The 24431-nt window shown below is 37.8% G+C and overlaps 1 protein-coding gene across 1 annotated transcript in view; it reads right to left on the bottom strand.

Annotated features, from left to right (window-relative positions):
* Nucleotides 1-20796, bottom strand: part of LOC136247805 (mucin-17-like) — a 62169-nt gene extending 41373 nt beyond the window's left edge. Inside the window, exons 1-9 of the mRNA XM_066039628.1 lie at nt 20603-20796; nt 18847-18929; nt 18705-18792; nt 18477-18589; nt 17676-17802; nt 17199-17407; nt 11151-11244; nt 10156-10281; nt 9343-9705 (exon numbers count right to left, since the gene is read on the bottom strand). Coding sequence (XP_065895700.1) covers nt 9343-9705; nt 10156-10281; nt 11151-11244; nt 17199-17407; nt 17676-17802; nt 18477-18589; nt 18705-18792; nt 18847-18929; nt 20603-20630 — 1231 coding nt within the window. The 5' untranslated portion in view covers nt 20631-20796. The remainder of the gene's footprint in view (nt 1-9342; nt 9706-10155; nt 10282-11150; nt 11245-17198; nt 17408-17675; nt 17803-18476; nt 18590-18704; nt 18793-18846; nt 18930-20602) is intronic.
* Nucleotides 20797-24431: the final 3635 nt, after the last annotated feature.

The raw sequence follows: 24431 nt of genomic DNA, 5'->3' as shown, positions 1-24431 counted from the left end.
GACCTGTAGAAAGATCAGCTAGAAGAAGTTACCTTGTAGAGAGTTCCACTACGAACAGATCACCCTGTAGAGAGTTCAGCTACAAACAAATCACCATGTAGAGAGTTCAGTTACAAAGAAACCACCATGTAGAGAGTTCAGCTGCAAAAAAATCAATCACTCTGTAGAGAGTTCAGCTAGAAGAAGTTACCTTGTAGAGAGTTCAGCTACGAACAGATCACCCTGTAGAGAGTTCAGCTACAAAAAAATCACCATGTAGAGAGTTCAGTTACAAAGAAACCACCATGTAGAGAGTTCAGCTGCAAAAAAATCAATCACTCTGTAGAGAGTTCAGCTAGAAGAAGTTAACTTGTAGAGAGATCAGCTAGAAACAAATCACCTGTAGAGAGTTCAGCTAGAAACAAGTCACCCTGTAGAGAGATCAGCTAGAAACAAGTCACCCTGTAGAGAGTTCAGCTAGAAGAAGTCGCATTGTAGAGAGTTCAGCTGCAAACAAATCACCCTGTAGAGAACTCAGCTACAAACAAATATGCCCTGTAGAAAGATCAGCTAGAAGAAGTTATCTTGTAGAGAGTTCAGCTACAAAGAAACCACCATGTAGAGAGTTCAGCTGCAAACAAATCACCTGTAGAGAGTTCAGCTAGAAACAAGTCACCCTGTAGAGAGATCAGCTAGAAACAAGTCACCCTGTAGAGAGATCAGCTAGAAACAAGTCACCCTGTAGAGAGTTCAGCTAGAAGAAGTCACATTGTAGAGAGTTCAGCTACAAAGAAACTACCATGTAGAGAATTCAGCTGCAAACAAACACCCTGTAGAGAACTCAGCTACAAACAAATCGCCCTGTAGAAGATTAGTTAGAAGAAGTTACCTTGTAGGGAGTTCAGCTACAAACAAATCACCCTGTAGAGAGTTCAGCTACAAAGAAATCATCATGTAGAGAGTTCAGCTGCAAACAAATCATCCTGTAGAGAGTTCAGCTGCAAACAAATCACCTGTAGAGAGTTCAGCTAGAAACAAGTCACCCTGTAGAGAGATCAGCTAGAAACAAGTCACCCTGTAGAGAGTTCAGCTACAAAGAAACTACCATGCAGAGAGTTCAGCTGCAAACAAATCACCTTGTAGAATGTTCAGCTATGAACAGAATACCCTGTAGAGAGATCAGCTAGAAACAAGTCACCCTGTAGAAAGTTCAGCTAGAAGAAGTTACCTTTTAGAGAGTTCAGCTACAAAGAAACCACCATGTAGAGAGTTCAGCTGCAAACAAATCACCCTGTAGAGAGTTCATTTAGAAACAAGTCATCCTGTAGAGAGATAACCTAGAAGTATCACCTTGTAGAGAGTTCAGCTACAAACAAATCACCTGTAGGGATTTCAGCTGCAAACAAATCACCCTGTAGAGAGTTCAGCTACAACGAAATCATCATGTAGAGAGTTCAGCTGCAAACAAATCACCCTGTAGAGAGTTCAGCTACAAAGAAATCATCATGTAGAGAGTTCAGCTGCAAACAAATCATCCTGTAGAGAGTTCAGCTATGAAAAGATCACCCTGTAGAGAGTTCAGCTATAAGAAGTCACCTTTTAGAGAGTTCAGCTACAAAGCAACCACCATGTAGAGAGTTCAGCTGCAAACAAATCACCCTGTAGAGAATTCAGCTACAAACAAATCACCTGTAGAGAGACCAGCTAGAAACAAGTCACCAATAGTAGACAGATCAGCTAGAAGAAGTTACCTTGTAGAGAGTTCAGCTAGAGTCAAGTCACCCTGTAGAGAGAATCCTGTAAAGAGTTCATCTACGTACAAGCAGATCACCCTGTAGAGAGTTCAGCTACATTTCAAGCCACCTAGTAGAGAGATCAGCTGTAAATTATCCTGTGGGGATTAATTGTCATATAATAAATATATGCAAGAGTTCATAATATAATGAACTCTTGATATATGCATTATATATAAAATTTGTACATTTACTGATAAAATCAGAATGAGTTAAAGTATTTATAAAATCTGCTTCATCTTTTTCTTTTTCTTTTTCCTGTGGTAAAGAAAAATATATAGGTTAAAAAGCCCCAAAGCTGGCCATAGGCCGGCTTTGGGGTATGCAAATACAAAAAGAAGTGAAATCTAATCAAAAACAGCCAAGCTATAAAAAAAGGAGTGCGGCCCTTGAAAAGGCTATAATGAAAAAAGATGTGAAATCCAAGGTGGCGGCCAAGAAATGGCTGTGATGGTAGGTTAATGGTAAAAATTTTAATAACGACAATTCAGGTGAATTTTGTGCCAAGACCAAGCGGCACCAAATTCACCTGAATTGTTGTTATTAAAATTTTTACCATTAACCTACCATCACAGCCATTTCTTGGCCGCCACTTTGGATTTCACATCTTTTTTCATTATAGCCTTTTCAAGGGCCGCACTCCTTTTTTTACAGCTTGGCTGTTTTTGATTAGATAACTATTATATAAATGTAAAAGTGCTTTTTGAAAATGCCCGTGTCCGTGTCCGCATCCACGTCCGACCGTATCCGCCTTTTCCACCATTATTTGTTTATCTTATCCATAACTTATCATTGCATATGTAAATTGTGACTAGGTCTGGGAAAACTGATCTTATTACCCATGACAGCAGATTTGATTTCTCACCAACAACAAAAAGCTACATGAATAAACTATCAATTTCATAATCAATATCAGCTACAGTTGAGTGATCTGATTTCACTGGCTGCTTTTCCCAAGCACAGTGGCAATCTGTATGACAAGTCTGGGGCCCTGATGAAGCTTTGGCCAGCCTGGGGCAGGCTGTGTGCTCTGTGGTATAAATTGAATAAAGGCCTGTGCTGTAAATCTCCTTTCATTCTAGCCAGTTTAGACCTGAATTCCCATAACTTGGCCTAATTCATCGCTACTCCTTCCTCTTTAAACTTATAAACAGTGCGCTGCCCGCCTTCAGCCCACCCCTTTTGAAGCTCGCCTGGTACAGTCAACATCAAGTTAAAAACTATCTAAAATGGTGGGAAAACTAAGTGTTGACTACTTCTAGTGTGGATGCTCTTGAAGGTAAGAAATTGGTATAAAACATGTGAAAATTTGGAACGCACAGCTTAACCAATGGCAAGCTACAACACAATAACTATTTAAAATCACCATTTCTCAATACTTTTAAATATGCGATAAGACTGGTTTTCCCAGACTGGGTCACAATTATCCCCAGTGGTGAATGCCAAATTCTTTAGGCTCACACAATGTTTCTATAAATAATGAATTCTTTTACTGAACTATAGTTGGTTTGCTCTTACATAAGTCCAAATTGAATTTGAGGCACTTTTGAGACAATTTGTACAGCTGACTCTTGACAGGCAAACAGAACAAATATCAAATTTTGACTATTGATACACACATAGGTGTTCTTGTAAGGACTTTCTGATTTCATACTCAATTTTGACACTTGGTATATATATCTAATCCAAAACAGCCAAGCTGTAAAAAAAAAGAGTGCAGCTGTCACAAAGGCTATGGTGAAAAAAGATGTGAAATCCAAGGTGGAGGCCAAGAAATGGCTATGACGGGAAGTTATTGGTAAAAATTTTAATAACAAAAATTCAGGTGAGTTTTGTGCCGCTTGGTCTTGGCACAAATTCACCTGACTTGTCGTTATTAAAATTTTTACCATTAACCTACCATCACAGCCATTTCTTGGCCGCCACCTTGGATTTTACATGTTATTTCACCATAGCCTTTGGGGGCTGCACTCTTTTTTTACAGCTTGGCTGTTTTGGATTAGATATCACTTCTTTTTGTATTTGTATACTCCAAAGCCGGCCTATGGCCAACTTTGGGGCTTTTTTAACCTATCTTTGTTTCTTTACCACAGGGAGAAGAATAAGATTAATCATTATAATCAAGATTTAAAATTTAATACTTTAACTGTTTTTGATTTTATCAGTAATATTATACAAATTACATATATTTATTATACGCCAATATTATTTCGTACAGGATGATGCTGATCTCTCTGCTGGGTTACTTTAAATGTAGCTGAACTTTCTACATGATCATTTCTTTGTAGCTGAACTCTCTACAAGGTGACTTCTTCTAGCTGATCTCTCTACAGGGTGATTTGTTTGTAGCTGAACTATCTGCAGGGTGATTTGTTTGCAGCTAAGCTCTCTACAAGATGATTCTTCTAGCTGATCTCTCTACAGGATGACTTGTTTCTAGCTGAACTCTCTACAGGGTGATATGTTCATAGCTGAACTCTCTTCAGGGTGATTTGTTTGCAGCTGAACTCTCTACATGATGGTTTCTTTGTAGCTGAACTGTCTACAAGGTAACTTCTATCTGATCTCTCTATAGGGTGATTTGTTTGTAGCTGAACTCTCTACTACAGGATGACTTGTTTCTAGCTGAACTCTCTACAGGGTGATCTGTTTGTAGCTGAACTCTCTACAGGGTTATTTGTTTGCAGTTGTACACTCTACATGGTGGTTTCTTTGAACTATCTACAAGTTGACTTCTTCTAGCTGATCTCTCTACAGGGTTATTTGTTTGTAGCTAAACTCTCTACAGGGTGATCTGTTCATAGCTGAACTCTCTACATGGTGATTTGTTTGCAGCTGGACACTCTACATGGTGGTTTCTTTGTAGCTGAACTCTCTACAATGACTTCTTCTAGCTGGTCACAGGGCGATTTGTTTGTAGCTGAACTCTCTACAGGGTGATCTGTTCACAGCTGAACTCTCTACAGGGTGATTTGTTTGCAGCTGAACTCTCTACATGATGGTTTCTTTGTAGCTGAACTCGCTACAAGGTAACTTCTTCTAGCTGATCTCTCTACGTGATGACTTGTTTCTAGCTGTTCTCTCTAAAGGGTGATTTTGTTTGTAGCTGAACTCTCCACAGGGTGATTTGTTTGCAGCTGAATTCTCTACATAGTGGTTTCTTTGTAGCTGAACTCTCTACAAGGTGACTTCTTCTACCTGATCTCTCTACAGGGTGACTTGTTTCTAGGTGAACTCTCTACAGGGTGACTTGCCTGTAGCTGAATTGTCTATCAGATTAACTGTTTGTAGCTGAATTCCCTACAGAATAACTGCAATGTAATATAATTCTATAATGGAGTAAGTTATAAACGTAGCTGAATGCTCTATTAGGGTGACTGTTCTATTAGAGTATCTCGATCTCTTATCTTTCATTTTCTCTGTAATCCGATTCTTCTGTACTACTGCAAAGACTTTCTGTGATGATTATTCCAGCTACATATCGATTTTAAGCTCATCGCTCTAAGCGGTCTGCCTGGTAGGCGTGAAAACTAATAGTTTTTTATTCATAAAAATCGATCGCGTAATTGTGACACAGGTTGGGTTTTGTGTCATATCTCCATGGTCTTTATCTCGATTCCTTTCAAACTACAAAAAGGCACTCCTACAATGGCTACTCAATCTACGTAGTAATTTTCAACTGATTCCTCCAAGGTATTTACCCTGTGTGCATAACAGACCTTCGGCCTTATTTTACGCAAAATAAAAGATGAAGATCGTGCAGATATTCGTTCGACTGGATTTTGGGGTAGACACCAGGGTGAATTTTTTTTTATTTAAGAGTTTTTCACCCCAATTCACCAAGCTACGTACTTTAAGACTCAGCCTGCATCACTTTTTCGAAGGCATGAGTTAGAGAAGAAGCGGGAATATGGTGATAGGGTTTGCAGTGAGGAGTGTGGTTCATTTACTCCTCTTGCCTTTTCTACATTTGGCGGACTTGATAGGGAGGCAACTATATTCTATAGCTGCTTAGCCGATTTACTCTAAGAAACATGGCACACCCTACACCAAGACACTTTCACTAATGCGATGTTCCATCTCTTTTTCTTTACTCCATTCTGCCATCTTGGCTATCCGGGGCAGTAGGACCGTGAGACCTGTACATGTGGAGCGCCCCACTACCTCTGCTGATTGGCAGAAGTTCAGCTTGAGTCATCTTTTAATGTGTTTATTTTATTTTGCATCTGTTTAACGTTTTCGCTTATGTGAAAAAATCTGTCTGCCTCTCTAAAAAAATTTTTTTAATAAAAATAAAAATCTGTCATAACTCCATGAATGTTCATTGGATTCCTATCAAAGTTGGTACTGAGATCCGCCTTAATGAGCCCTTTAAGTGTGCCAAATTTCAGCCCGATTGGAGTACGCATTCATGTTATTATGGCGGATTTTGCGAAATGTGCAAAATGAAGAAGAAAAAGAAAAAAATGAAGAAATTAAAACAAAATTTTGTTTGCTTGTATCTCGGAAATGGCTGGAGCGATTTTCATCAAATTTGGTATATATACCCCCTAACTGGCCGGCACGTCTCTAGCAAATTGGGTTCCAATCGGATAAGGGGTCACAGAGCTACATAGGTGTGAAAATTGCATTATCCCCTTTACCGCTAAATTTCTGGGATACTCCAATCAGAGTGTTTTAAACTACCAACCATACAACATAATCCTATAAAACTATATATAATATTAATCACCATTAAACAGTGATCCATTTGTGGTATTGTGGTTTGTTTAATGGTAACCTCAACGCAGTTACATAACTACAAAGTTAAAAAATTGGCAAACAAACCTTAGTCAGTAACTTAACATACATCAACAGTCTTAAAGTGTTTATAATGTCACAATAGAGATAGTCAGCCCATAAATAACTGAAGTGATTCACTGGAAGTCTGGTTTTCAGGTGTTTTACCAACTACACATGTGCATAAACCCACGAGGCCACTAATCCGTTATGTGAAATCCACCCAGTAAAGTGTTAAAACAAGTCTAATCTATCTCCTTACCATTTCCTTTCACTCATAACACCGGTATCGCTTTGAAGTAGCCACCAGAATGGTAATTACAGGCGAACACAAATCCATTGATTACATAACATTACGTGCAATACTGCGCTAGAGATCCATTTAGGCTTGCGCCAATTATGCCGGCATTATTTCAAGCATAATAGGATAGCAAAAGCATTATGCCAGCATAATAGGGCTAATTTCAAGAATTTTAATTAAAACGTGCTATGCGCATAGCCCCAAAAATACTGCACAACATGAACACAATGCACATTATTACTGCATTTCATATCAAAAACCTTGCAGTGTTATTATTTCTAGACTGATTATTCACACTTTATGGAAATAAGATCGAGATACTCTAATATAGCAGTCACATACTCTAATACAGCAGTCAGATATACTCTAATAAAACAGTCAGCTCTCAAGCATAAACTTGATTTTGATAGCACAATTTTGAGCATAATAGGCTTGATTTTTGAGCACTACTCAATAGCATAATAGGAAATTTTCAAAGCATAATTGGCTCAAGCCTAGATCCGTTTATCACTGTTCCTGCTTATCAGGGGGCATGACCATTTCAATATAAGCGCATTAGCTGCTACCACAAATCATGAAAGCCACAGAGTGTCTAATAATTAACACAAGGAGTGTTTATAAGCAAATGTACCATATGGCGTCTATAGCAGTGAATGGGTTAATTAATATACTCATGGTGTGGTACGTCGACTTCTTGGGCTGCACAACACACTACCGTGTGTCTTGATATAAGTACACTGGACTTAAGTCTATTATTGCCCATTATGCTTTTCAAATTTCTGCCTATTTCTGCCTATTATGCTTTTCAGAAATGCATTATGCTTTTATTTCATGCATTTTTCTTTGTGCAGAGAATATGATAAAAAGTGAATGGAGAAGTGTCACTTCAACTACAACATAGCTTGAAAACAGGATGTACTCCAGAGATAGAAGGCACATTAGAGCAGGAGGTCTACATAGGGGCTTATCTATAGTCCTTCAAAATTTATAGACATATAATTGTCTATACAATATCTTCGAAATTTTGTGCATAAATACTTATGTATAATATATAAAACATTATGTATGCTTTATGAATGATTCTGATCAATATTCTGAGTTGTAGCAGCTGGTATGCAACTGTTCAGTATAATATCCAGAGTTAATAATATAGAGAGGAGAGTGTCTAACGCTGTATAGGCCTGTAATAGATAATTGCACAGAAGTTAAACGGCTTCCTTTCCGTGTAACGTACAGGCTTCTAGTATTTGTTCGTTTCCTTACCGCAATTAGTTTAGCCGCACTGTGATGAATCCTCGAGAATATTCGAAGACTGAACTAAAGACTGAGCTGTATGTACAGGGAACAGTGCTCCTTCAATTGAAGAATGCAAAGGTAGGGTAACATGGTGACGCAGTGAAAATTCGAAGCGATACTCCGCCTTTGGTTCAGTGTTTATTGGTTTCTCAGACGCTTTCCCCCAGAGTTATCTTTGAGGTTAACAGCCACACTTCTTTACGCAACAGAGCGATGCTCTTCGTGGTGAACTTGAACATCGAGTTGAACGCACGCCCTTGTGTCTGGGATAGCCTTTGTGGTTAAATGCGAAAATATACTAGCCAGTCTGTCGTTACGCGGAAAAGAAGCCGTTTAACTTCTGCGCAATCATCTGTTACAGGACTATACGGCGTTAGACACTCTCCTCTCTATATTATTAACTCTTGATAATATGTAACTTGCATTTGCAGCACCATGCCAAGGACATAATATTAGCCTCCTCGGGATGAACACTTAAAATATTTATCATATTTGTTGCATGCGATGACTGTTATATTAGAGTGTTTGACTGTTTTATTAGAAATTTTCAATTTTTTTGAAATATTTTCATGGTTTGATATTAACCTCAGTCTCAATGCAGACTTGCAGAGACTTAAATATTTGTCCAAACATACACTAACTAGCTAGCTATCTGACTCAACACTAACTTTATTTATCATCAGAGCTTCCATTCTATTGTTTTCCAATAATCATAATATCATTATCGCATTTTACCCAAAATCAGACAGTGAGACACATTAGACAATACCAATTGAAGCTCAACTAAACTGCTTTGCACCATGACTGCATGTGTCCTATAGAACTCAAACCCACAATGAAAAGCATTCATTCCGTTGAGTGTAAACTTGTAGTAAGACTGTAGTTCATTTTTCTACTTGTTGTCAGGAATCAATTCACTGCCCAAAACAAGTTACTCCTTGACTTTGTTATTGTGGTGGAAATTTACCTAATTATCTGCAATTATACTAGCACTGTGGCTTTTATCCCCTACTATGTCAAAAATTATGCCAACATAATTAACACGAGCCTAATGTACAATAATACTTTTATTATGATAATTTTGATGACACCATTTTTGGGGGAGGGAGGGTGGACACGTATACTTGCAGTGCTAAGATTCTGCATTACCATTAAACTTACACTACATGCCTCATGACCCATAATTACGTGTACCTGTTTTATGGAGTGTAACATTTGCAATGGTTGTAATTTGATCATCAGCTCCAAACTTAATGGCTTCCAACTGAAATTGACATATCGTACGATTCTCACAAGAATTCAGGTCTCCATTAAGTGTAACATTTAATAAAGTTTGGTCAGTTGGTCTAACAATCTGATCTAATCCTATTCCATTAATTAGGAACAATGTAGAATCATCTCCTCCTGAACCTGGAAATCGCAGGAGTAGCGTATCGAACTCTGTAGGATTTTGCAGTAAGAAAAGTGCTTCAAAAACAAGTGTTCCAATGGGAGAGTTGACATCAATGTCAAATTCATATTGTGTAGCATTAAAAGAGCAGGAAAAGTTTGCTGGAACTACAAAAAATCAATATTCAGTACATTAATTATTCAGTACACAAATAAAGTACTCGACAGTTCAACATCCATACACATTATTCCCATAAGTAGCTTAATCTTTAGGCTGAAATATTAAGTACAAATTTTTGAAGCAAGAAATTTAGGATTTTCGTGGATTTATTTTGAGCATCACTCAATATTTGTTGAGAATGAAAAAATTTCAGAAAGTCAAGTAACTATGGAATCTGTGAAAATTATGTCCCTAAAAAATTTGTACGTATACAGAAGCACCACTACTGTACTAAAAGTATGGCATAATTAATGGTAACAAATCTGCTTGTAAAAATATCATGCACGCTTCTTGTTTCTGATCATCACTAATGACAACAATGTCATAGAAACAAACAACTCAAATTTGTGTATGTCACACAAGTATGATCTGAGTGCAACAAAAATGAAATCACTTACGTTGTTCACAAGTCCTAGTAACAGATCCATCACTATCAGACACTACTCCATAATAACCTGGTGGACATGTTTCCACACATTCTCCACTTTGAACATCAAGGTAGGTTGGGTAGTCAGAACATACAACTACGGTAGTTCAAATGTACATATGTAGATTGACATTTTAATAATTGCACAGATCTTATGGAGACATATTCTCAGATTTTCTAATGACATGTATATGCATGCATTCTGTATTCATTGTGTTGTCAACCGCAGAGTGTATAGCATTAAAATCCTGGAGGAGACTGAGTGTGGCCCTGACTAGACATTGGATGAACTGCAGGTATAATCCTGGGGTTGGAGGGATTTTTTTCCTTACTTTAGTCCCTTTTCTGTTACACCTTATCAGTCACTAAGTCTAAGTCCTTGAAATTAGGTTAGGTAATCCTAAGGCTGCAACACATGTTGATATCAGACTTTCAGTGCTGGTCACTGTAAAGTGTCAATAATACTTAAGATTCCTATTGAACAAGAATCTTTCTCTTCTGTAAGTACTGTATGTTGCATGCATCTCATGATCATTACTGTGGGCTGTAAAAATGAAGCACTTTTGGTCTAAAGAAATAATATATAGCTTAGCTCACTAGTGCTAAATGTATGCCACAAAGTCATAGGCATTGAATAATAGACGTTGTGGCACTTATGAATATCTAGGTACTCAATAAATACCACCCCAGCCATACTAGAGGCATTTATGGTTGCACTTATTCATTTATGGTCCTTTTTTGCATTCATTTATGGTCCTACTTATGACGGTTGTGGCGGTGAGTGGGTTAAATAAACTACAGCAACATCTGTCAAAAATGTCACACATGGTCCTACATTGGGTAAAATAGAAACAAACTACAGTGTATGAAAAAATCACCAAGTGGTTATTAGATTCTATACATTTACCAAAGCTTCAACAAATAAAGTTAAGCTATATTATTTTTGAATTGATATTAATGACTTACTACTATCATCATCCCATATAGTGATATTAATTGTATTTCTGGTAGCATTAATATTCACCCCACACGTAGTCTCACATAAGGATATCTCAAAAGTCTGCAAAAATAATATTATACATGGCTGAATAGTTCTGCAGCAATGATTTTTACACATTTATATCATTGCAGGTTGGTCATATTTATGACCTGGCCTATGACTATATGGCATATGAACACATTAAAATTTACATATTCATGACACATAACATTTAATGCCATCAAGTTATTACTATGCAATTGACAGAAAGTTTTATAAAGATACCTGTAGAAATTGCCATTAAGGAATCAAGGCACACGATAGTGTGTCATGCAGCCAAGAAAGTTTGTGTGCCACACAATGAGTATATTTCAGAAAGAAAGAAAATGCAATTCCACACATACGTAGCTCTGCACCACCTTTGGAATAATTTTTGTACTGCAAATTCCCTCCACTTTCAGCACCCCACATACCATATTTCAAGAAGATAGCCTAATACAATCGTGAAATACGAGCTCTCAAAATTTAGCTTAATTTCTTCACTTCTTTGTGTTGTTTTGTTTGTTTAGGGGGTCCAAGAGAATGGGATCAAAATTTTTGCACACTTAGTATTTTATCATCATTGCAGCCATTTGTTGGTTGTCACCTTTGATTTCACAACTTTATTCACACAGGATTTTTAAAGTTGTGCCTTTTTCATAGTTTGGATGTTTTTGTGCGGATAGTATATTATCTAATCCAAAACAGCCAAGCTGTAAAAAAACAGTGCGGCCCTGAGAAAGGCTATGGTGAAAAAAGATGTGAAATCCAAGGTGGCGGCCAAGAAATGGCTGTGATGGTAGGTTAATGGTAAAAATTTTAATAACGACAATTCAGGTGAATTTTTGTACCACTTGGTCTTGGCAAAAAAATCACCTAAAGTGCCATTATTAAAATTTTTACCATTAACCTACCATCACAGCCATTTCTTGGTCGCCACCTTGAATTTCACATCTTTTTTCACCATAGCCTTTTTGAGGGCTGCACTGTTTTTTTACAGCTTGGCTGTTTTGGATTAGATTTCATTTCTTTTTGTATTTGTATACCATAGGCCGGCTTTGGGACTTTTTTAACCTGTCTTTTTCTTTACCACAGGAAGAAAAAAAAGATGAAGCAGATCTACTTTAAATATCTGATTGTATCAGTAGTAAATGTACAAATTATATATATGTGACCGGATTTCACATAACAAGGCTTCCACACACACAAAATCAAACTTACGATTTTACCAGAAATGGATTGCTGGTCTAATACACTATCATATTTCACACTGTACTTCCTTCAGCACTGACAAGTCCGGTTTCTGTAGCAGCTTTCTTCCGACCCTGTCAAAGCCACGAGTGTGAGATTGGCACCATTAAATGGTCATGGCTTTGTGATAATGGTGTGTAGTGAGCTGGGACTTCACAGAGAGCTCGCCAATAGTGTTCTCAGTCAATTTGGAGTAATTTTAGGGCCATGGAGGGCCATGGAGAGCCCAAACTTGGCCTCTAGATTCCAATCGTCTTCTTGCTTCATTTTATACCCGTATATTAAGACCACCGTCCACCCCCACCCTCCCACCCTATTACTACCACCTGTGATATTATTACCCGCTCGAAAAAGCTGCTCAAAACAGGGCAAATGTTGGGTATCAGAAATGTATACACCCACTCAGTGATAGCTAGTGAACAGATGAACAATTGGTGCAAATTTTGTTTGCACAGCTGTAGGCACTGGGAAGTTATTACACAATGATTCCTTAAAATCGCCATGGAGATTTGTTTGTAGCTGAACTCTCTAAAGGTGATTTATTTGCAGCTGAACTCTCTACATGATGGTTTCTTTGTAGCTGAACTCTCTACAAGATAACTTCGTCTAGCTGATCTCTCTATAGGGAGATTTGTTTGTAGCTGAACTCTCTACAGGTGATTTGTTTGCAGCTGAATTCTCTACATGATGGTTTCTTTGTAACTGAACTCTCCACAAGGTAACTTCTTCTAGCTGATCTTTCTACAGGGTGATTTGTTTGTAGCTGAACTCTCTACAAGGAAACTTCTTCTAGCTGATCTCTCTACAGGGAAATTTGTTTGTAGCTGAACTCTCTACAGGTGATTTGTTTGTAGCTGAACTCTCTACATGATGGTTTCTTTGTAGCAGAACTCTCTACAAGGTAACTGATGTCTCTACAGGTCACTAGTTTGTAGCTGAACTCTCTATATGGTGGTTTCTTTGTAACTGAACTCTCTACACGGTGACTCCTTCTAGCTGATCTTTATACAGGGTGATTTGTTTGTAGCTGAACTCTCTACAGGTGATTTGTTTGCAGCCTCTCTACATGATGGTTTCTTTGTAGCTGAACTCTCTACAAGATAACTTCTTCTAGCTGATCTCTCTACAGGGAGATTTGTTTGTAGCTGAACTCTCTATAGGTGATTTGTTTGCAGCTGAACTCTCTACAACATGGTTTCTTTGTAGCTGAACTCTCCACACGGTAACTTCTTCTAGCTGATCTTTCTACAGAGTGATTTGTTTGTAGCTGATCTCTCTACAAGGAAACTTCTTCTAGCTGATCTCTCTACAGGGAGATTTATTATTATTATTATTATTGTTTACTGAGCAGTCAGCCCTGCTGGTGTGCTCAGGAATCACATAAAGATTTGCTTGTAGCTGAACTCTCTACAGGTATTTTGTTTGCAGCTGAACTCTCTACATGATGGTTTCTTAGTAGCTGAACTCTCTACAAGGTAATTTCTTCTAGCTGATCTTTCTACAGGGTGATTTGTTTGTAGCTGAACTCTCTACAAGGAAACTTCGTCTAGCTGATCTCTCTACAGTGAGATTTGCTTGTAGCTGAACTCTCTACATGTGATTTGTTTGCAGCTGAACTCTCTACATGATAGTTTCTCTGTAGCTGAACTCTCTATAAGGTAACTTCTTTTAGCTGATGTCTCTACAAGGTCACTAGTTTGTAGCTGAACTTTCTACATGATGGTTTCTTTGTAACTGAACTCTCTGCAAGGTGACTTCTTCTCGCTGATCTCTCTACAGGGTGATTTGTTTGTAGTCTCTCTACAGGGTGATTTGTTTGTAGCTGAACTCTCTACAAGGAAACTTCTTCTGGCTGATCTCTCTACAGGGAGATTTGTTTGTAGCTGAACTCTCTACAGGTGATTTGTTTGCAGCTAAACTCTCTACATGATGGTTTCTTTGTAGCTGAACTCTGTACAGGGTAACTTCTTCTATTGATCTCTCTACAGGGCGATTTGTTTGTAGTTGAACTCTCTACATGGTAGTTTCTTTGTAGCTGAACTCTACAAAGTGATTTCTTCTAGCTGAACTATCCCTTTCCATAGTTGCATGAACTCCCTATAAGGTAACTTTTTCTAGCTGACCTCTCTACAGGGTGAATTGTTTCTAGCTGATCTCTATACAGGTTGCTTGTTTCTAGCTGATCTCTTGAATTCTCTTCAGGGTGACTGCTCTATTAGGATGATTGCTCTATTAGAGTATCTTGATCTCGCACTTGCTGCACCAAGTTGGATTTCGTGTTATAACTCCGTGGCTTTAAGTCTGATTCTTCTACACCATTGAAGAGCCTTTCTAAGATGATTACTCCATCTATACAGCGATTTTCAAAGCATTCCCCCTAGCGGTTTATCTGGTAGGCGTGGTAAGTAGTAGTTTATTTTATTAGCTAATGTCGATTGCATAATTGTTATACACTGTTGGTTTTTTCGTGGTATCTTCCTGGTTTTTAACTCGATTTCTTTCAAACCACAAAAGGTTTGATGTTCAATAGTTAACCTAATTACCCACCGATTTTCAGCTTCTTCCCATACGCGGTTTACCCTGTAGGCGTGACAACATATTGGTGTTATTTTTCGTGAATAATCGATCATAACCCTTTTCCTGTTTATCGTATCCTCGCCAAAGTTGGTACAGGGATGCGCCTTTATACCCCCCTTCTGTGTGCCAAATGTCAAGGTAATCAGATATGGCGTTCGCGTTTTATAGCAGTTTTTGTAAGTGTGCGAGAAGAGGAAGAAAAATAAGAAAAAAAAAACGAAGAAACTAAGCCAATTTTTGAAGTCGCATATCTCGGGAACGCGTGAAGCGATTTCGCTCTAATTTGGAATATGGAGTGCTGAAGGTGGAGGGAGTGTTCACAGTAAAAATCGTCTTGTTTCATCAAGGCAGCACAGAGCTACGGAGGTGCAAATGTTGCGTTTTCTTTCTTCCTGTCAATATACTACGGGTGTTGCGCGCCGGCTTCTTGGGCCGCACGACACACTACCGTGTGTCTTGATATGGAAGGATAAATAGTGCACATTATTGCATGGCTATCAATATGCCAAAAGTTCCTTCTTAAGCATATTTGAAATGTTTCTGTGAAAGAAGTAGGGCGGTAGCTGTAGCCACTTTTCTGCTACACTTGACTGAATGCATCAGGTGGGCAATAGAAAATTTTGTTGAATTTTTTTTTTTAATTTCTGTAGCAACTTGATGAAAATGTTTCAAGTTGATCTGAAGGCATTTTAGGTTAGATTTTACCCAATCAACACTGTCATGTCATCATAAGGGGAAGTCAAGGCATTTTTTGGGTGATATTTATCGCTGGAGCATCGCTGGTTTTCCCAGACTAGGTCACATGTGTCATAATTGCTGAATGGCTTCATAAGCATTACTAGTGCTATAAGGAATGCAATAATGTGGCTGGATTTGGTTAACTTGTTCACTGTTAAAAGCACATTTAAGTAGGATCAAACAGAAAATAAGCATTCAAGGCATAGTAAAATCAAAATAAATCAATCCTGCAGCTTACTGAAGTGTTTAGACGGGTGTACAGTATGGAAATTAAAGTACACTCTTTCAAATTGATTTCACCCACGCATATGTACAATGTACAACACTACAATGTGAATTGCACCATTGTCATGTGACTTGGGCTACATGAATGAACCAACTCTGACACACATGTAATGCATGCCACCTGTAGTACATGTGCAGCCTACTTTACAAACACGACTTTGAATTTAAAATGTAGTTAGTTAGATTACACATGCATGCATGGCTTGCAAAACTTGTACTATAGTTACTGTAAACAATGAATTAATGCTGGTACCTTGGACACAGTTCTCACTAATAGCCAATGGTAACCTAGCCACAGACATGTATAGTTCACTCCCATTATGGTGGTTGTTTACTGTTATCAACCCTAATATGGACTATAGAACAACATTCTTTGGTCAATTAAAGAAACCATATGATGCTTAACGCTTTTTGAATTTTGCATTCTGTGTTGCAAGAAGTAATAAATCCACTGTACATCGGTTCTTACAACACTCAATGAAAGCCATAAAGTGTTATGTAATAGTTAATATATAGTAACACACCCATTAAGTTTGTCATTTATATAGCACCACTAAGACTTGTGGTAGTCTGTAACTGGCATTGTAGTTGATAACTCAAAGTGACCCCAATGTAAGGAAATACATCAGACACCTTGTAATGCTTTACTTACAGGCACACTAGGGAGCTTTATTAAACACTTCAGTATATTTTTAAAGAGGTCAGTAAGTGTGTGACCTTAAAGTTTATACACATTATAAGAATGTGAACTGATCAACAAGTAATAAGTCATAAGCAACTCTACCACAAAAACATTTCACACCACAGTGTAAAGTCTAGTGTACATTCCAGTGTCACATTCCTCAGTTATGATACTTTTGTTCTTGATTTATTTAATGTGACATGTAGATAATTATTATACAAACTTTTAAACAAATTTGAATGTACAACATTCATAACAGATGTATCACATTTGCACAATATCATATTTAATAGTTGCAAATGTATTACAGATAGCATTGCAAATTGTTTTCTGAAAGATGTTTTAAAATTCTTTGCTGTTATTTTATCCATTCAAACGTGCATTACGTATCTATGTTTACAGTACTATGACAGTACAGGAATGATATACAACAGAATGTATTAAAACCTAATTTTTCATCTACCTCATTATCTTCTTGCAGGCTATCATTAATGACAGTAAGTTGGAACACTGCTCTAGACTCCCCATCCATAAACTCTATAGTTGCTTGTTCCAACATGTAGTCATCATCTTCTGTTGCAGTTCGAGGTGTCACACAAAGACTAGCCCCCACTGTTCCTACCATACTATCTGTACGGATCACTGTGACATTGACTGCCCCAGAATCTTCACCTGGTATGCAATAACCATTACAGAACTCTAACGTAGTCTAGGATACATTCTAAACAACTAACCTGTAAAAAAGCAGGCTAACCATTTTTTATGGGAAATCCGATTATTAATTTAAAATAAAGTATGCAGAATAAAAATTTCAGAATTATAATACAGGTTGTTGTTGTTTTTTTTAACACAAGAAACTACTTTCCTGATTTATTACTACAAGCAATAGCATTTAAAATCCTTTATGGAATAATGGCTTAGAATGCTCATAATCACTAACCAACAATTAATGATGACTCTTGAAATGCTAATGTGCCTCCAGCATCATTACACAATATGACAATGGTCAACATTGACCTTTGGCCTATCTGATCACCACTGAGAGTGATAGTGAAATTCTCATCAACCTAATGGTAATAGATGGTGAGCTGTAAAGTGATAGATGCACAAACACAATATGTCCTAGTATCAGTAAAATATCCATGGAGTGAAACATCTGTAATTTGACCTTTGTTGGTCCAAATATTGTACAGATTAGTGAGGATTTTGCATAACTGAATAAAGCCTTATTGGTGTAGTAAACAGTGTTAAGTTGTAGAGGTACTGTACAAGAGAGTTAACTGTAATATAACTGTTCAACTGTCAATATTTCCTATACCAACAAACTTTGTTAAATATTATTCAACAGTATAAGGTAACTCTTAATAGAGACTTTTGATAGGTGTTGATTTAAAATTAGCATTGTAAGCAAGAGAATGCATAATAGTCACATTGTATGCCCTATTTAATTTTGTAATAAGTTTACATACAAGCCTAAGCTTAACAAGTTAGTTTATTACACAACATTAAATCATCAACATATCAATGACCCACAAATTGCTATTGCAATGTAACATCAAACAATGATCTGACCACTATCATAACAGATGGTGAACTGTCACATGCAAACTAAATGCCCAATAATAGTTAAGGTCAGTGCATTAGTAAATTGAGCTATCATGTCCTATTAAGTTTATACACTTCTTACACAAACCAATATGTGACTAAGTAATAAGCATATTCAATGGACATAATTATGCACCTCAAATGCCACGTCATCGATAATTTGCAGCAGTATGATCTGGGAAGCATTTCCATTATTAAACATCAGTTGGCCAGTAGTATTCTCAAAATCCCCACTGGCATCTGTTCCATCTGCATAAATTTAATTGCATTTTGTTTAAAAAAACTGTATTAATATTATTATTGTACATAGATACGTAGCTACAACATTAGTTTTAATAATGTACATTTATAGCTAAAGTCTTACCATTTTCAATTACTGTGTAATTTACGATGAAGTCTCCTGAATGCATGTCTGTATTAACAACAGTAATTGAGAGGGTGCCTTGTGATTCCTGCTCAGGGCATAAAAAATACAACTGTATATCCTATATGTATGGGTAACTCACATTCACCCTGATCATGTCCGGGAGTCCACCATCAAACTCAAAACCAGCTTCTGATGTAGCCAGCAAGCTGGCAATGCTTATCACTATTACAGTAAAGTTATGTTAATAAGATAAACCAGCAGAGATTGCAAGTTTCACGCTGGAAACATGTACAGCTTAGGCCAGGCAAACTTGATTAATTGATTCTCATCCTTGCCTGCATACCTTTTTATCCTACCACCTCTAATTTCATTATTGCTATTATCAGTCACGTGTACACGTAGCTATTTTGATGCTAAGAAGGCTGGCTATCATTTTACAGCACAGCAAATGTCACTTTCACCTCAGAAACTGTGGCAAAACATAAGTACTAGTTCTTGTAAGGCTTTAGCTATAGCTAACGTTTATAGTAAAAGACAGCTTGATTTGGAGTACATAATTTCTTTAATAATGAATAAAGAAAAATGACCTCCCACCCGCATGGAAATCTGAATTTTTGGGGCGTCACTATTGAGTGGACTGGACTACTGGACTGGAACACTGGACTGGACTACTGGACTGACATATTTTTGGTTTTTGCACATTCTATGGATGGATTTACGGAGTCTTGCTAGTGAGTACCTTTACGGCACCTGCAGCCCACTTCTAAAGGTTGAAAATGAACAGTGGAATATGCGAAAGCCGTCTCTGAATTTCACTACTGTTCATTATGCCACTATACACCACTTCCCGGTATTTAGTAGCGCTGCAGGTATAAGTGCAGGGAATTGAATGTGACAGCAATAGTTCACTAGTAATCAACTTGCCAGTAGACAACATCCTTCAAGATATCCTTGTTAGAGCAAGTTTGAGGCGCAAGCTAGTCTCACCAGCGTGGCTAAACCTCTAGACTCGCCTCTAATTCAGTGCAGGGGCTTACCATTTAGAGAGTTTTAATGTGGATGCTTATAATCTTTAATTGATAATCCCAACAGAAGTCTGGCAGCAAGACTAGTGAGACTAGCTTGTTCCTCAAGCTTGCTCTAAGGATATCTTGAAGGAGTAAGTTGATCGAAGGTGAACTATTGCTGTCATATTCTCTGCACTGCCTGCCTGTGGCATAATAAACAATAGCAAAATTACCAAGACTAGAGACAGTTTTTGCATATTCCACTGTTCGTCTTCAGCATTTAAAAATGGGCTGCAGGTGCCCTAAGGGTGCTAACTATAACAAGACTCCATAAATCCAACCATAGAATGTGCAAAAACCAAAAATATGTCAGTCCAGTAGTCCAGTCCACTGAATAGTAACCCCTGAATTTTTGAGGATGAGAAACAAGTAATGAAGCTTGCCTGGCCTTATTTTAGCTAGTACGGCAAGATGTACGGGCCTGAGTTAAGCAAGCTATTACAAATTACTGCAAAATACTGCAAAGGGGACAGTGGGTACCACCGGTACCACGTCTCTAGATTTAGTGCTTAATGTTATGTTATTGTTATTATCCACTTTACCAGTTAGGCACTGGAGGGTGTACACAGAAGGCAGAGCCTGTTCGAGGTGTTTACCCATAGCCTAGGAGCCTAAGCGAAAATCTTTGAGCTAAATATCCTAAAGTGAAATGGGACAAATACCTAGAAAGGCTGAAAAAAGGCAACCCCATCGTGACTTGGCATGACAGTTAGCTACGCAGCTATTCCTGGCGTGTAGCCATAGATAGTATATTCTCCGTACCCTATCTGTGGTATAGCTAGCTATATACAAAAGACAAAATACGTTACGTGATACAGTAGACCTCACCCGTCAATATTAGCCTGTATCTGGCCATTCTAGTGTTAATAGCCTGGGGCTCAGTTCAGTACACGTGGATCGATATGGCGTCCACAGTCCAGTGATGTCACGAGCCACTGAGCAGTCTCTTCAGAATTATATTACCCAAATTAAGTTTCTGTTTGTAAATTAGTTGCCAGAACTGATTGACTCCCTGTTCAGTATTGTTGGCCACTAACTTGACTGATTACGGCCGCCGCTTGTAGGGGCAGGGCGAAACTTGCCGTGGACACAATGGCTGTCACGTAGTCTAGCTACACCAACATGTTTGTATAGGCAGCCTTCATGTGTAAACAATCTAACCAATAGTAACTATAACATTACTCGTTGGTTGTTTTGTAGCTATTTGTCATACATTTGGTTGTGTGTGCGTATTCAGTCTTGTTTCTGTACTTTGTCTTTGTATGCTTTATGTACAGCTATGTCGTATGTCATGAGTTAAAACAAAAAATTCAACTTAAGATAAATTGTGACCAGGCCTGCAAAAACAGGGCATGTTGGCACAAACTATACCCTGTCACATAAAATGTCATATTTCAGTGCTGGATAGAATATTTCTATTCTGTAGCTTGTATTATTTAAAGTCGATTAAATGGATATAAATTGCATGACCATAACATAGTGGCATAAGAAGTCATATGCTATGAAAGTTTGAAGAAGTAGGAAAATTTTATGTGATTGCATGCCCTGTTTTTGCAGGCCTGGTCACAATTAAATCTGAATCAAATCTGGCTCTTGGTAACAGAGCAGCCTGGAGATAATAGGGCCACCCAATTTTTGATTCATAACATTGCTATTAATGTCCAACGTGGCAATGCTGCATCAGTAGTGGCAACGAGCAAGGCAGACATTTTTTTGAAATGCTCTGTGTTTGTAAAATTAATAAGAAAAACAAACAAAATACAATAATACCACAGTAGGCTTAGCTAAAGTTTGGTAAGTGAATCTAGTTGATCATTCACAGGAACTCTTAAAAGTGTATCAGGAGTGTACAATTCTTTCCCTGGAACATGATTGATGGTGTACTCAAATCTCATCAGATGGAGACGAAATCGTAACACCTGGAGTGGTAAAGAGTCTAGACTTTCCTTTCCCAGTAAAGGCACCAAAGGTTTGTGATCTGCTTAAATTTCCAGTTGAATCTGTGTACTCAACGAATTTCTCACAAACCCAGGTTATGGCAAGTGCTTCCTTTTGATCTGTGTATACGTATCTGCGCTCGGTGTCAGTCAATGAGTGAGGAACAAAAGCTATGGGCTTCCACTTACCATTGTGTTTCTGTAGTAACACCACTACTAGTCCATAAGATGAGGCATCAGCACTGATCTTAGTATCTACTGTCACATCATAGAGAGAAAGCACTCTAAGATAGAAATTTCAGCTTTCAGTTTCTTAAAGGCTACGACTTGAGGTTGTCCCCATATCCATGTTCTCTTGGGACTAAGAAGCTCTCGAAGTGGTTGATGAAAATTTGCTCATTTCGTTTATCATTCCTAGGAATCATCAAAGCTGTGTGACATTAGTTGGCAGACTCGTGTTGGTAATAGCTCTTGCCTTCTGAGGATCCCGAGAAATTCCATCGCTGCTGATGACATGACCTAAAAAAAGACATACATGTTTGGTTAAACACACATTTATCACTATTCAAAGTTAGTCCAGCTTGTTGAATTGTTTGGAGAGCTGCTTTGAGCCCGCTGTCATGTTCTTTCTGATTACAGCCAAAAACTAAGACATCATCAGTATGACAAAAAATTCCAGGTAGTCCAGCAAACAATTCCAGGTAGACCAGCAAGGATGTTACACATATGCTCTGGAAATGCCCAAGTGCACTGGAGATCCCGAAAGGTAATTTACTACAGCAAAATCTCCCGAATGGTGTAAGGAATGTGGTCAGGAGTCTGGGTCAAGCGAAATTTGCTACAAGCCACTGTTTGCATTTAGTTTTGAGAAAACTTTGGCTCCTAATAATTGAGCAGCTAAGGTGGTTTCAACTTTTGGAAGAGGATGGACTTCTCTTAAAACACTTTCATTCAGAAGTTTTAAATCTACGCATATCTGTAATTCTCCCAAACTTTTTGATGCAACCACCACGCCTACACACCAGGGTGTTGGTGTCTCCACTTTTAAAATAACTCCCAACTTCTCCATTTGGTCCAGTTCATTTCGAACTTAGATCCCAAAGGAATAGATATGTGTCTGGGTGTAAACAGGGCATAGGGTTTTGCATCTGGTTTCAATCTAGCAGTGTAGCGTTCCTTCACATTTCCTAAGCCTGTGAATAGGTCAGGGAACTAGGGGGTATTCTTTTTTTCTCAACACAACTTTCCTCTGGAACATTGTACCATTACATATCCTTAAAGACAGTAATCGAAAGTCTTTCTGACATCACCTTTATAATTACTTATGTGTCAATTAACTTCTGTATCACTGTTTTGTGTTTTGTTGTGTATTGCTTAGTTTGTACAGTATACTGTAGGTATATGTGTGTATATTTGTTTTTGTCGGTGGAAACCTCATACAGGCTTTGCCTTTTGTGTATGCTTTCCTTTCTGGTAAAATTGATAATAATAATAACTATGGGAAAGAAATTACAGGAGCTTAGGCCACATAAACTTGATTATTAGTTTCTCATCCTCCTGCACTTAAAATATCAGTGCAGGAGGGCGGATTTTATTTTTTACCAACTATATATATAACTGAATTAGCTAGCTAAAATGACTCAGAATGCAGTTTTCTTATACTGCTCTAGCAAGGTACCAACTATAAAAGATGCTGGATGGCTGCACTAAGCCACCAGTGGTGCAAAAATCATTGATGAGGTAAGAAAAATGGCGATGCGGACGGTGATGAAAAATTAATAATTAAGTTTATGTGGCCTTAAATAATCAATCATAAATAACAATTGAAAAAACAAGCTACAAACTTGGCTCAATTTGTGCGCCGTGAACTGGCAAATCAATCAAGGCATAGTGCTTTCCCTGTATTCCTCTGTGTTCCTCTGTGTTGACAAAGAAGGCCATTCTAAATAAGAAACAAGGTGGTGTCACGTCGTAACACGCTGCAGGTAGATCTGTGACCGCGGTCAGTCTTGGCCGGGTAAATTTTTACCTTGACCCTTGGCATGCAACGCTTATCGTCCTTGACCTGTGACTTGAGAGTTTCTTACTAAACTTTTTACCTCTGATTATTTACCTATTTTCCAATCGCACCTAGGCTTGTAATTTATTTATTTATTTTTATTTATTATCAATTTTTCCAAAGAAGGGTTCCACAAAAGGCTAGTAAGCCTATACTAGGTGGTCCCCAACACAGAACATACATACATATACACATACAGAGCATACATACATACACAGAACATACATACATATACACAATCAAAACAAATTACAAATAAGAAATGATATAGCTATTTACAAAACAGAAGCTTATGCTTAAAACTGCCTGCAGTTGGCTGTAACAAAATTGTTGGAGGTAAGAAGTTCCATAGAAATGGCACAGCCACAATGAATGAATGCCTAAATGCGTTGATCGTAGAACACACAAGGTTTAAAGTTAAGGAATGAGATCTAGTAGATAGTGTGTTAAATTGAAAATATTTAGAGAAATCAATGGCTGTTCTCTTATGGAAGATGGAATACAGAGTCCAAATAGATATATAGTCATGACGTACTTTGAGTGAGGGCCATCCCAGTTCATTGACACAAACAATTGAAGATTTGGACCATTTATTAGTAGATGAATCCCAAAAACTTTTGATCCAGCGTGCAGCAGACTCCAGTAAACTATTATCTTGAGC

The sequence above is a fragment of the Dysidea avara genome, chromosome 2 (genome assembly GCF_963678975.1).
Source record: "Dysidea avara chromosome 2, odDysAvar1.4, whole genome shotgun sequence".
Classification (NCBI taxonomy): domain Eukaryota; kingdom Metazoa; phylum Porifera; class Demospongiae; order Dictyoceratida; family Dysideidae; genus Dysidea; species Dysidea avara.
Note: the sequence above shows the minus strand (reverse complement) of the source record. Positions and strands in the feature narration are given on the sequence as shown.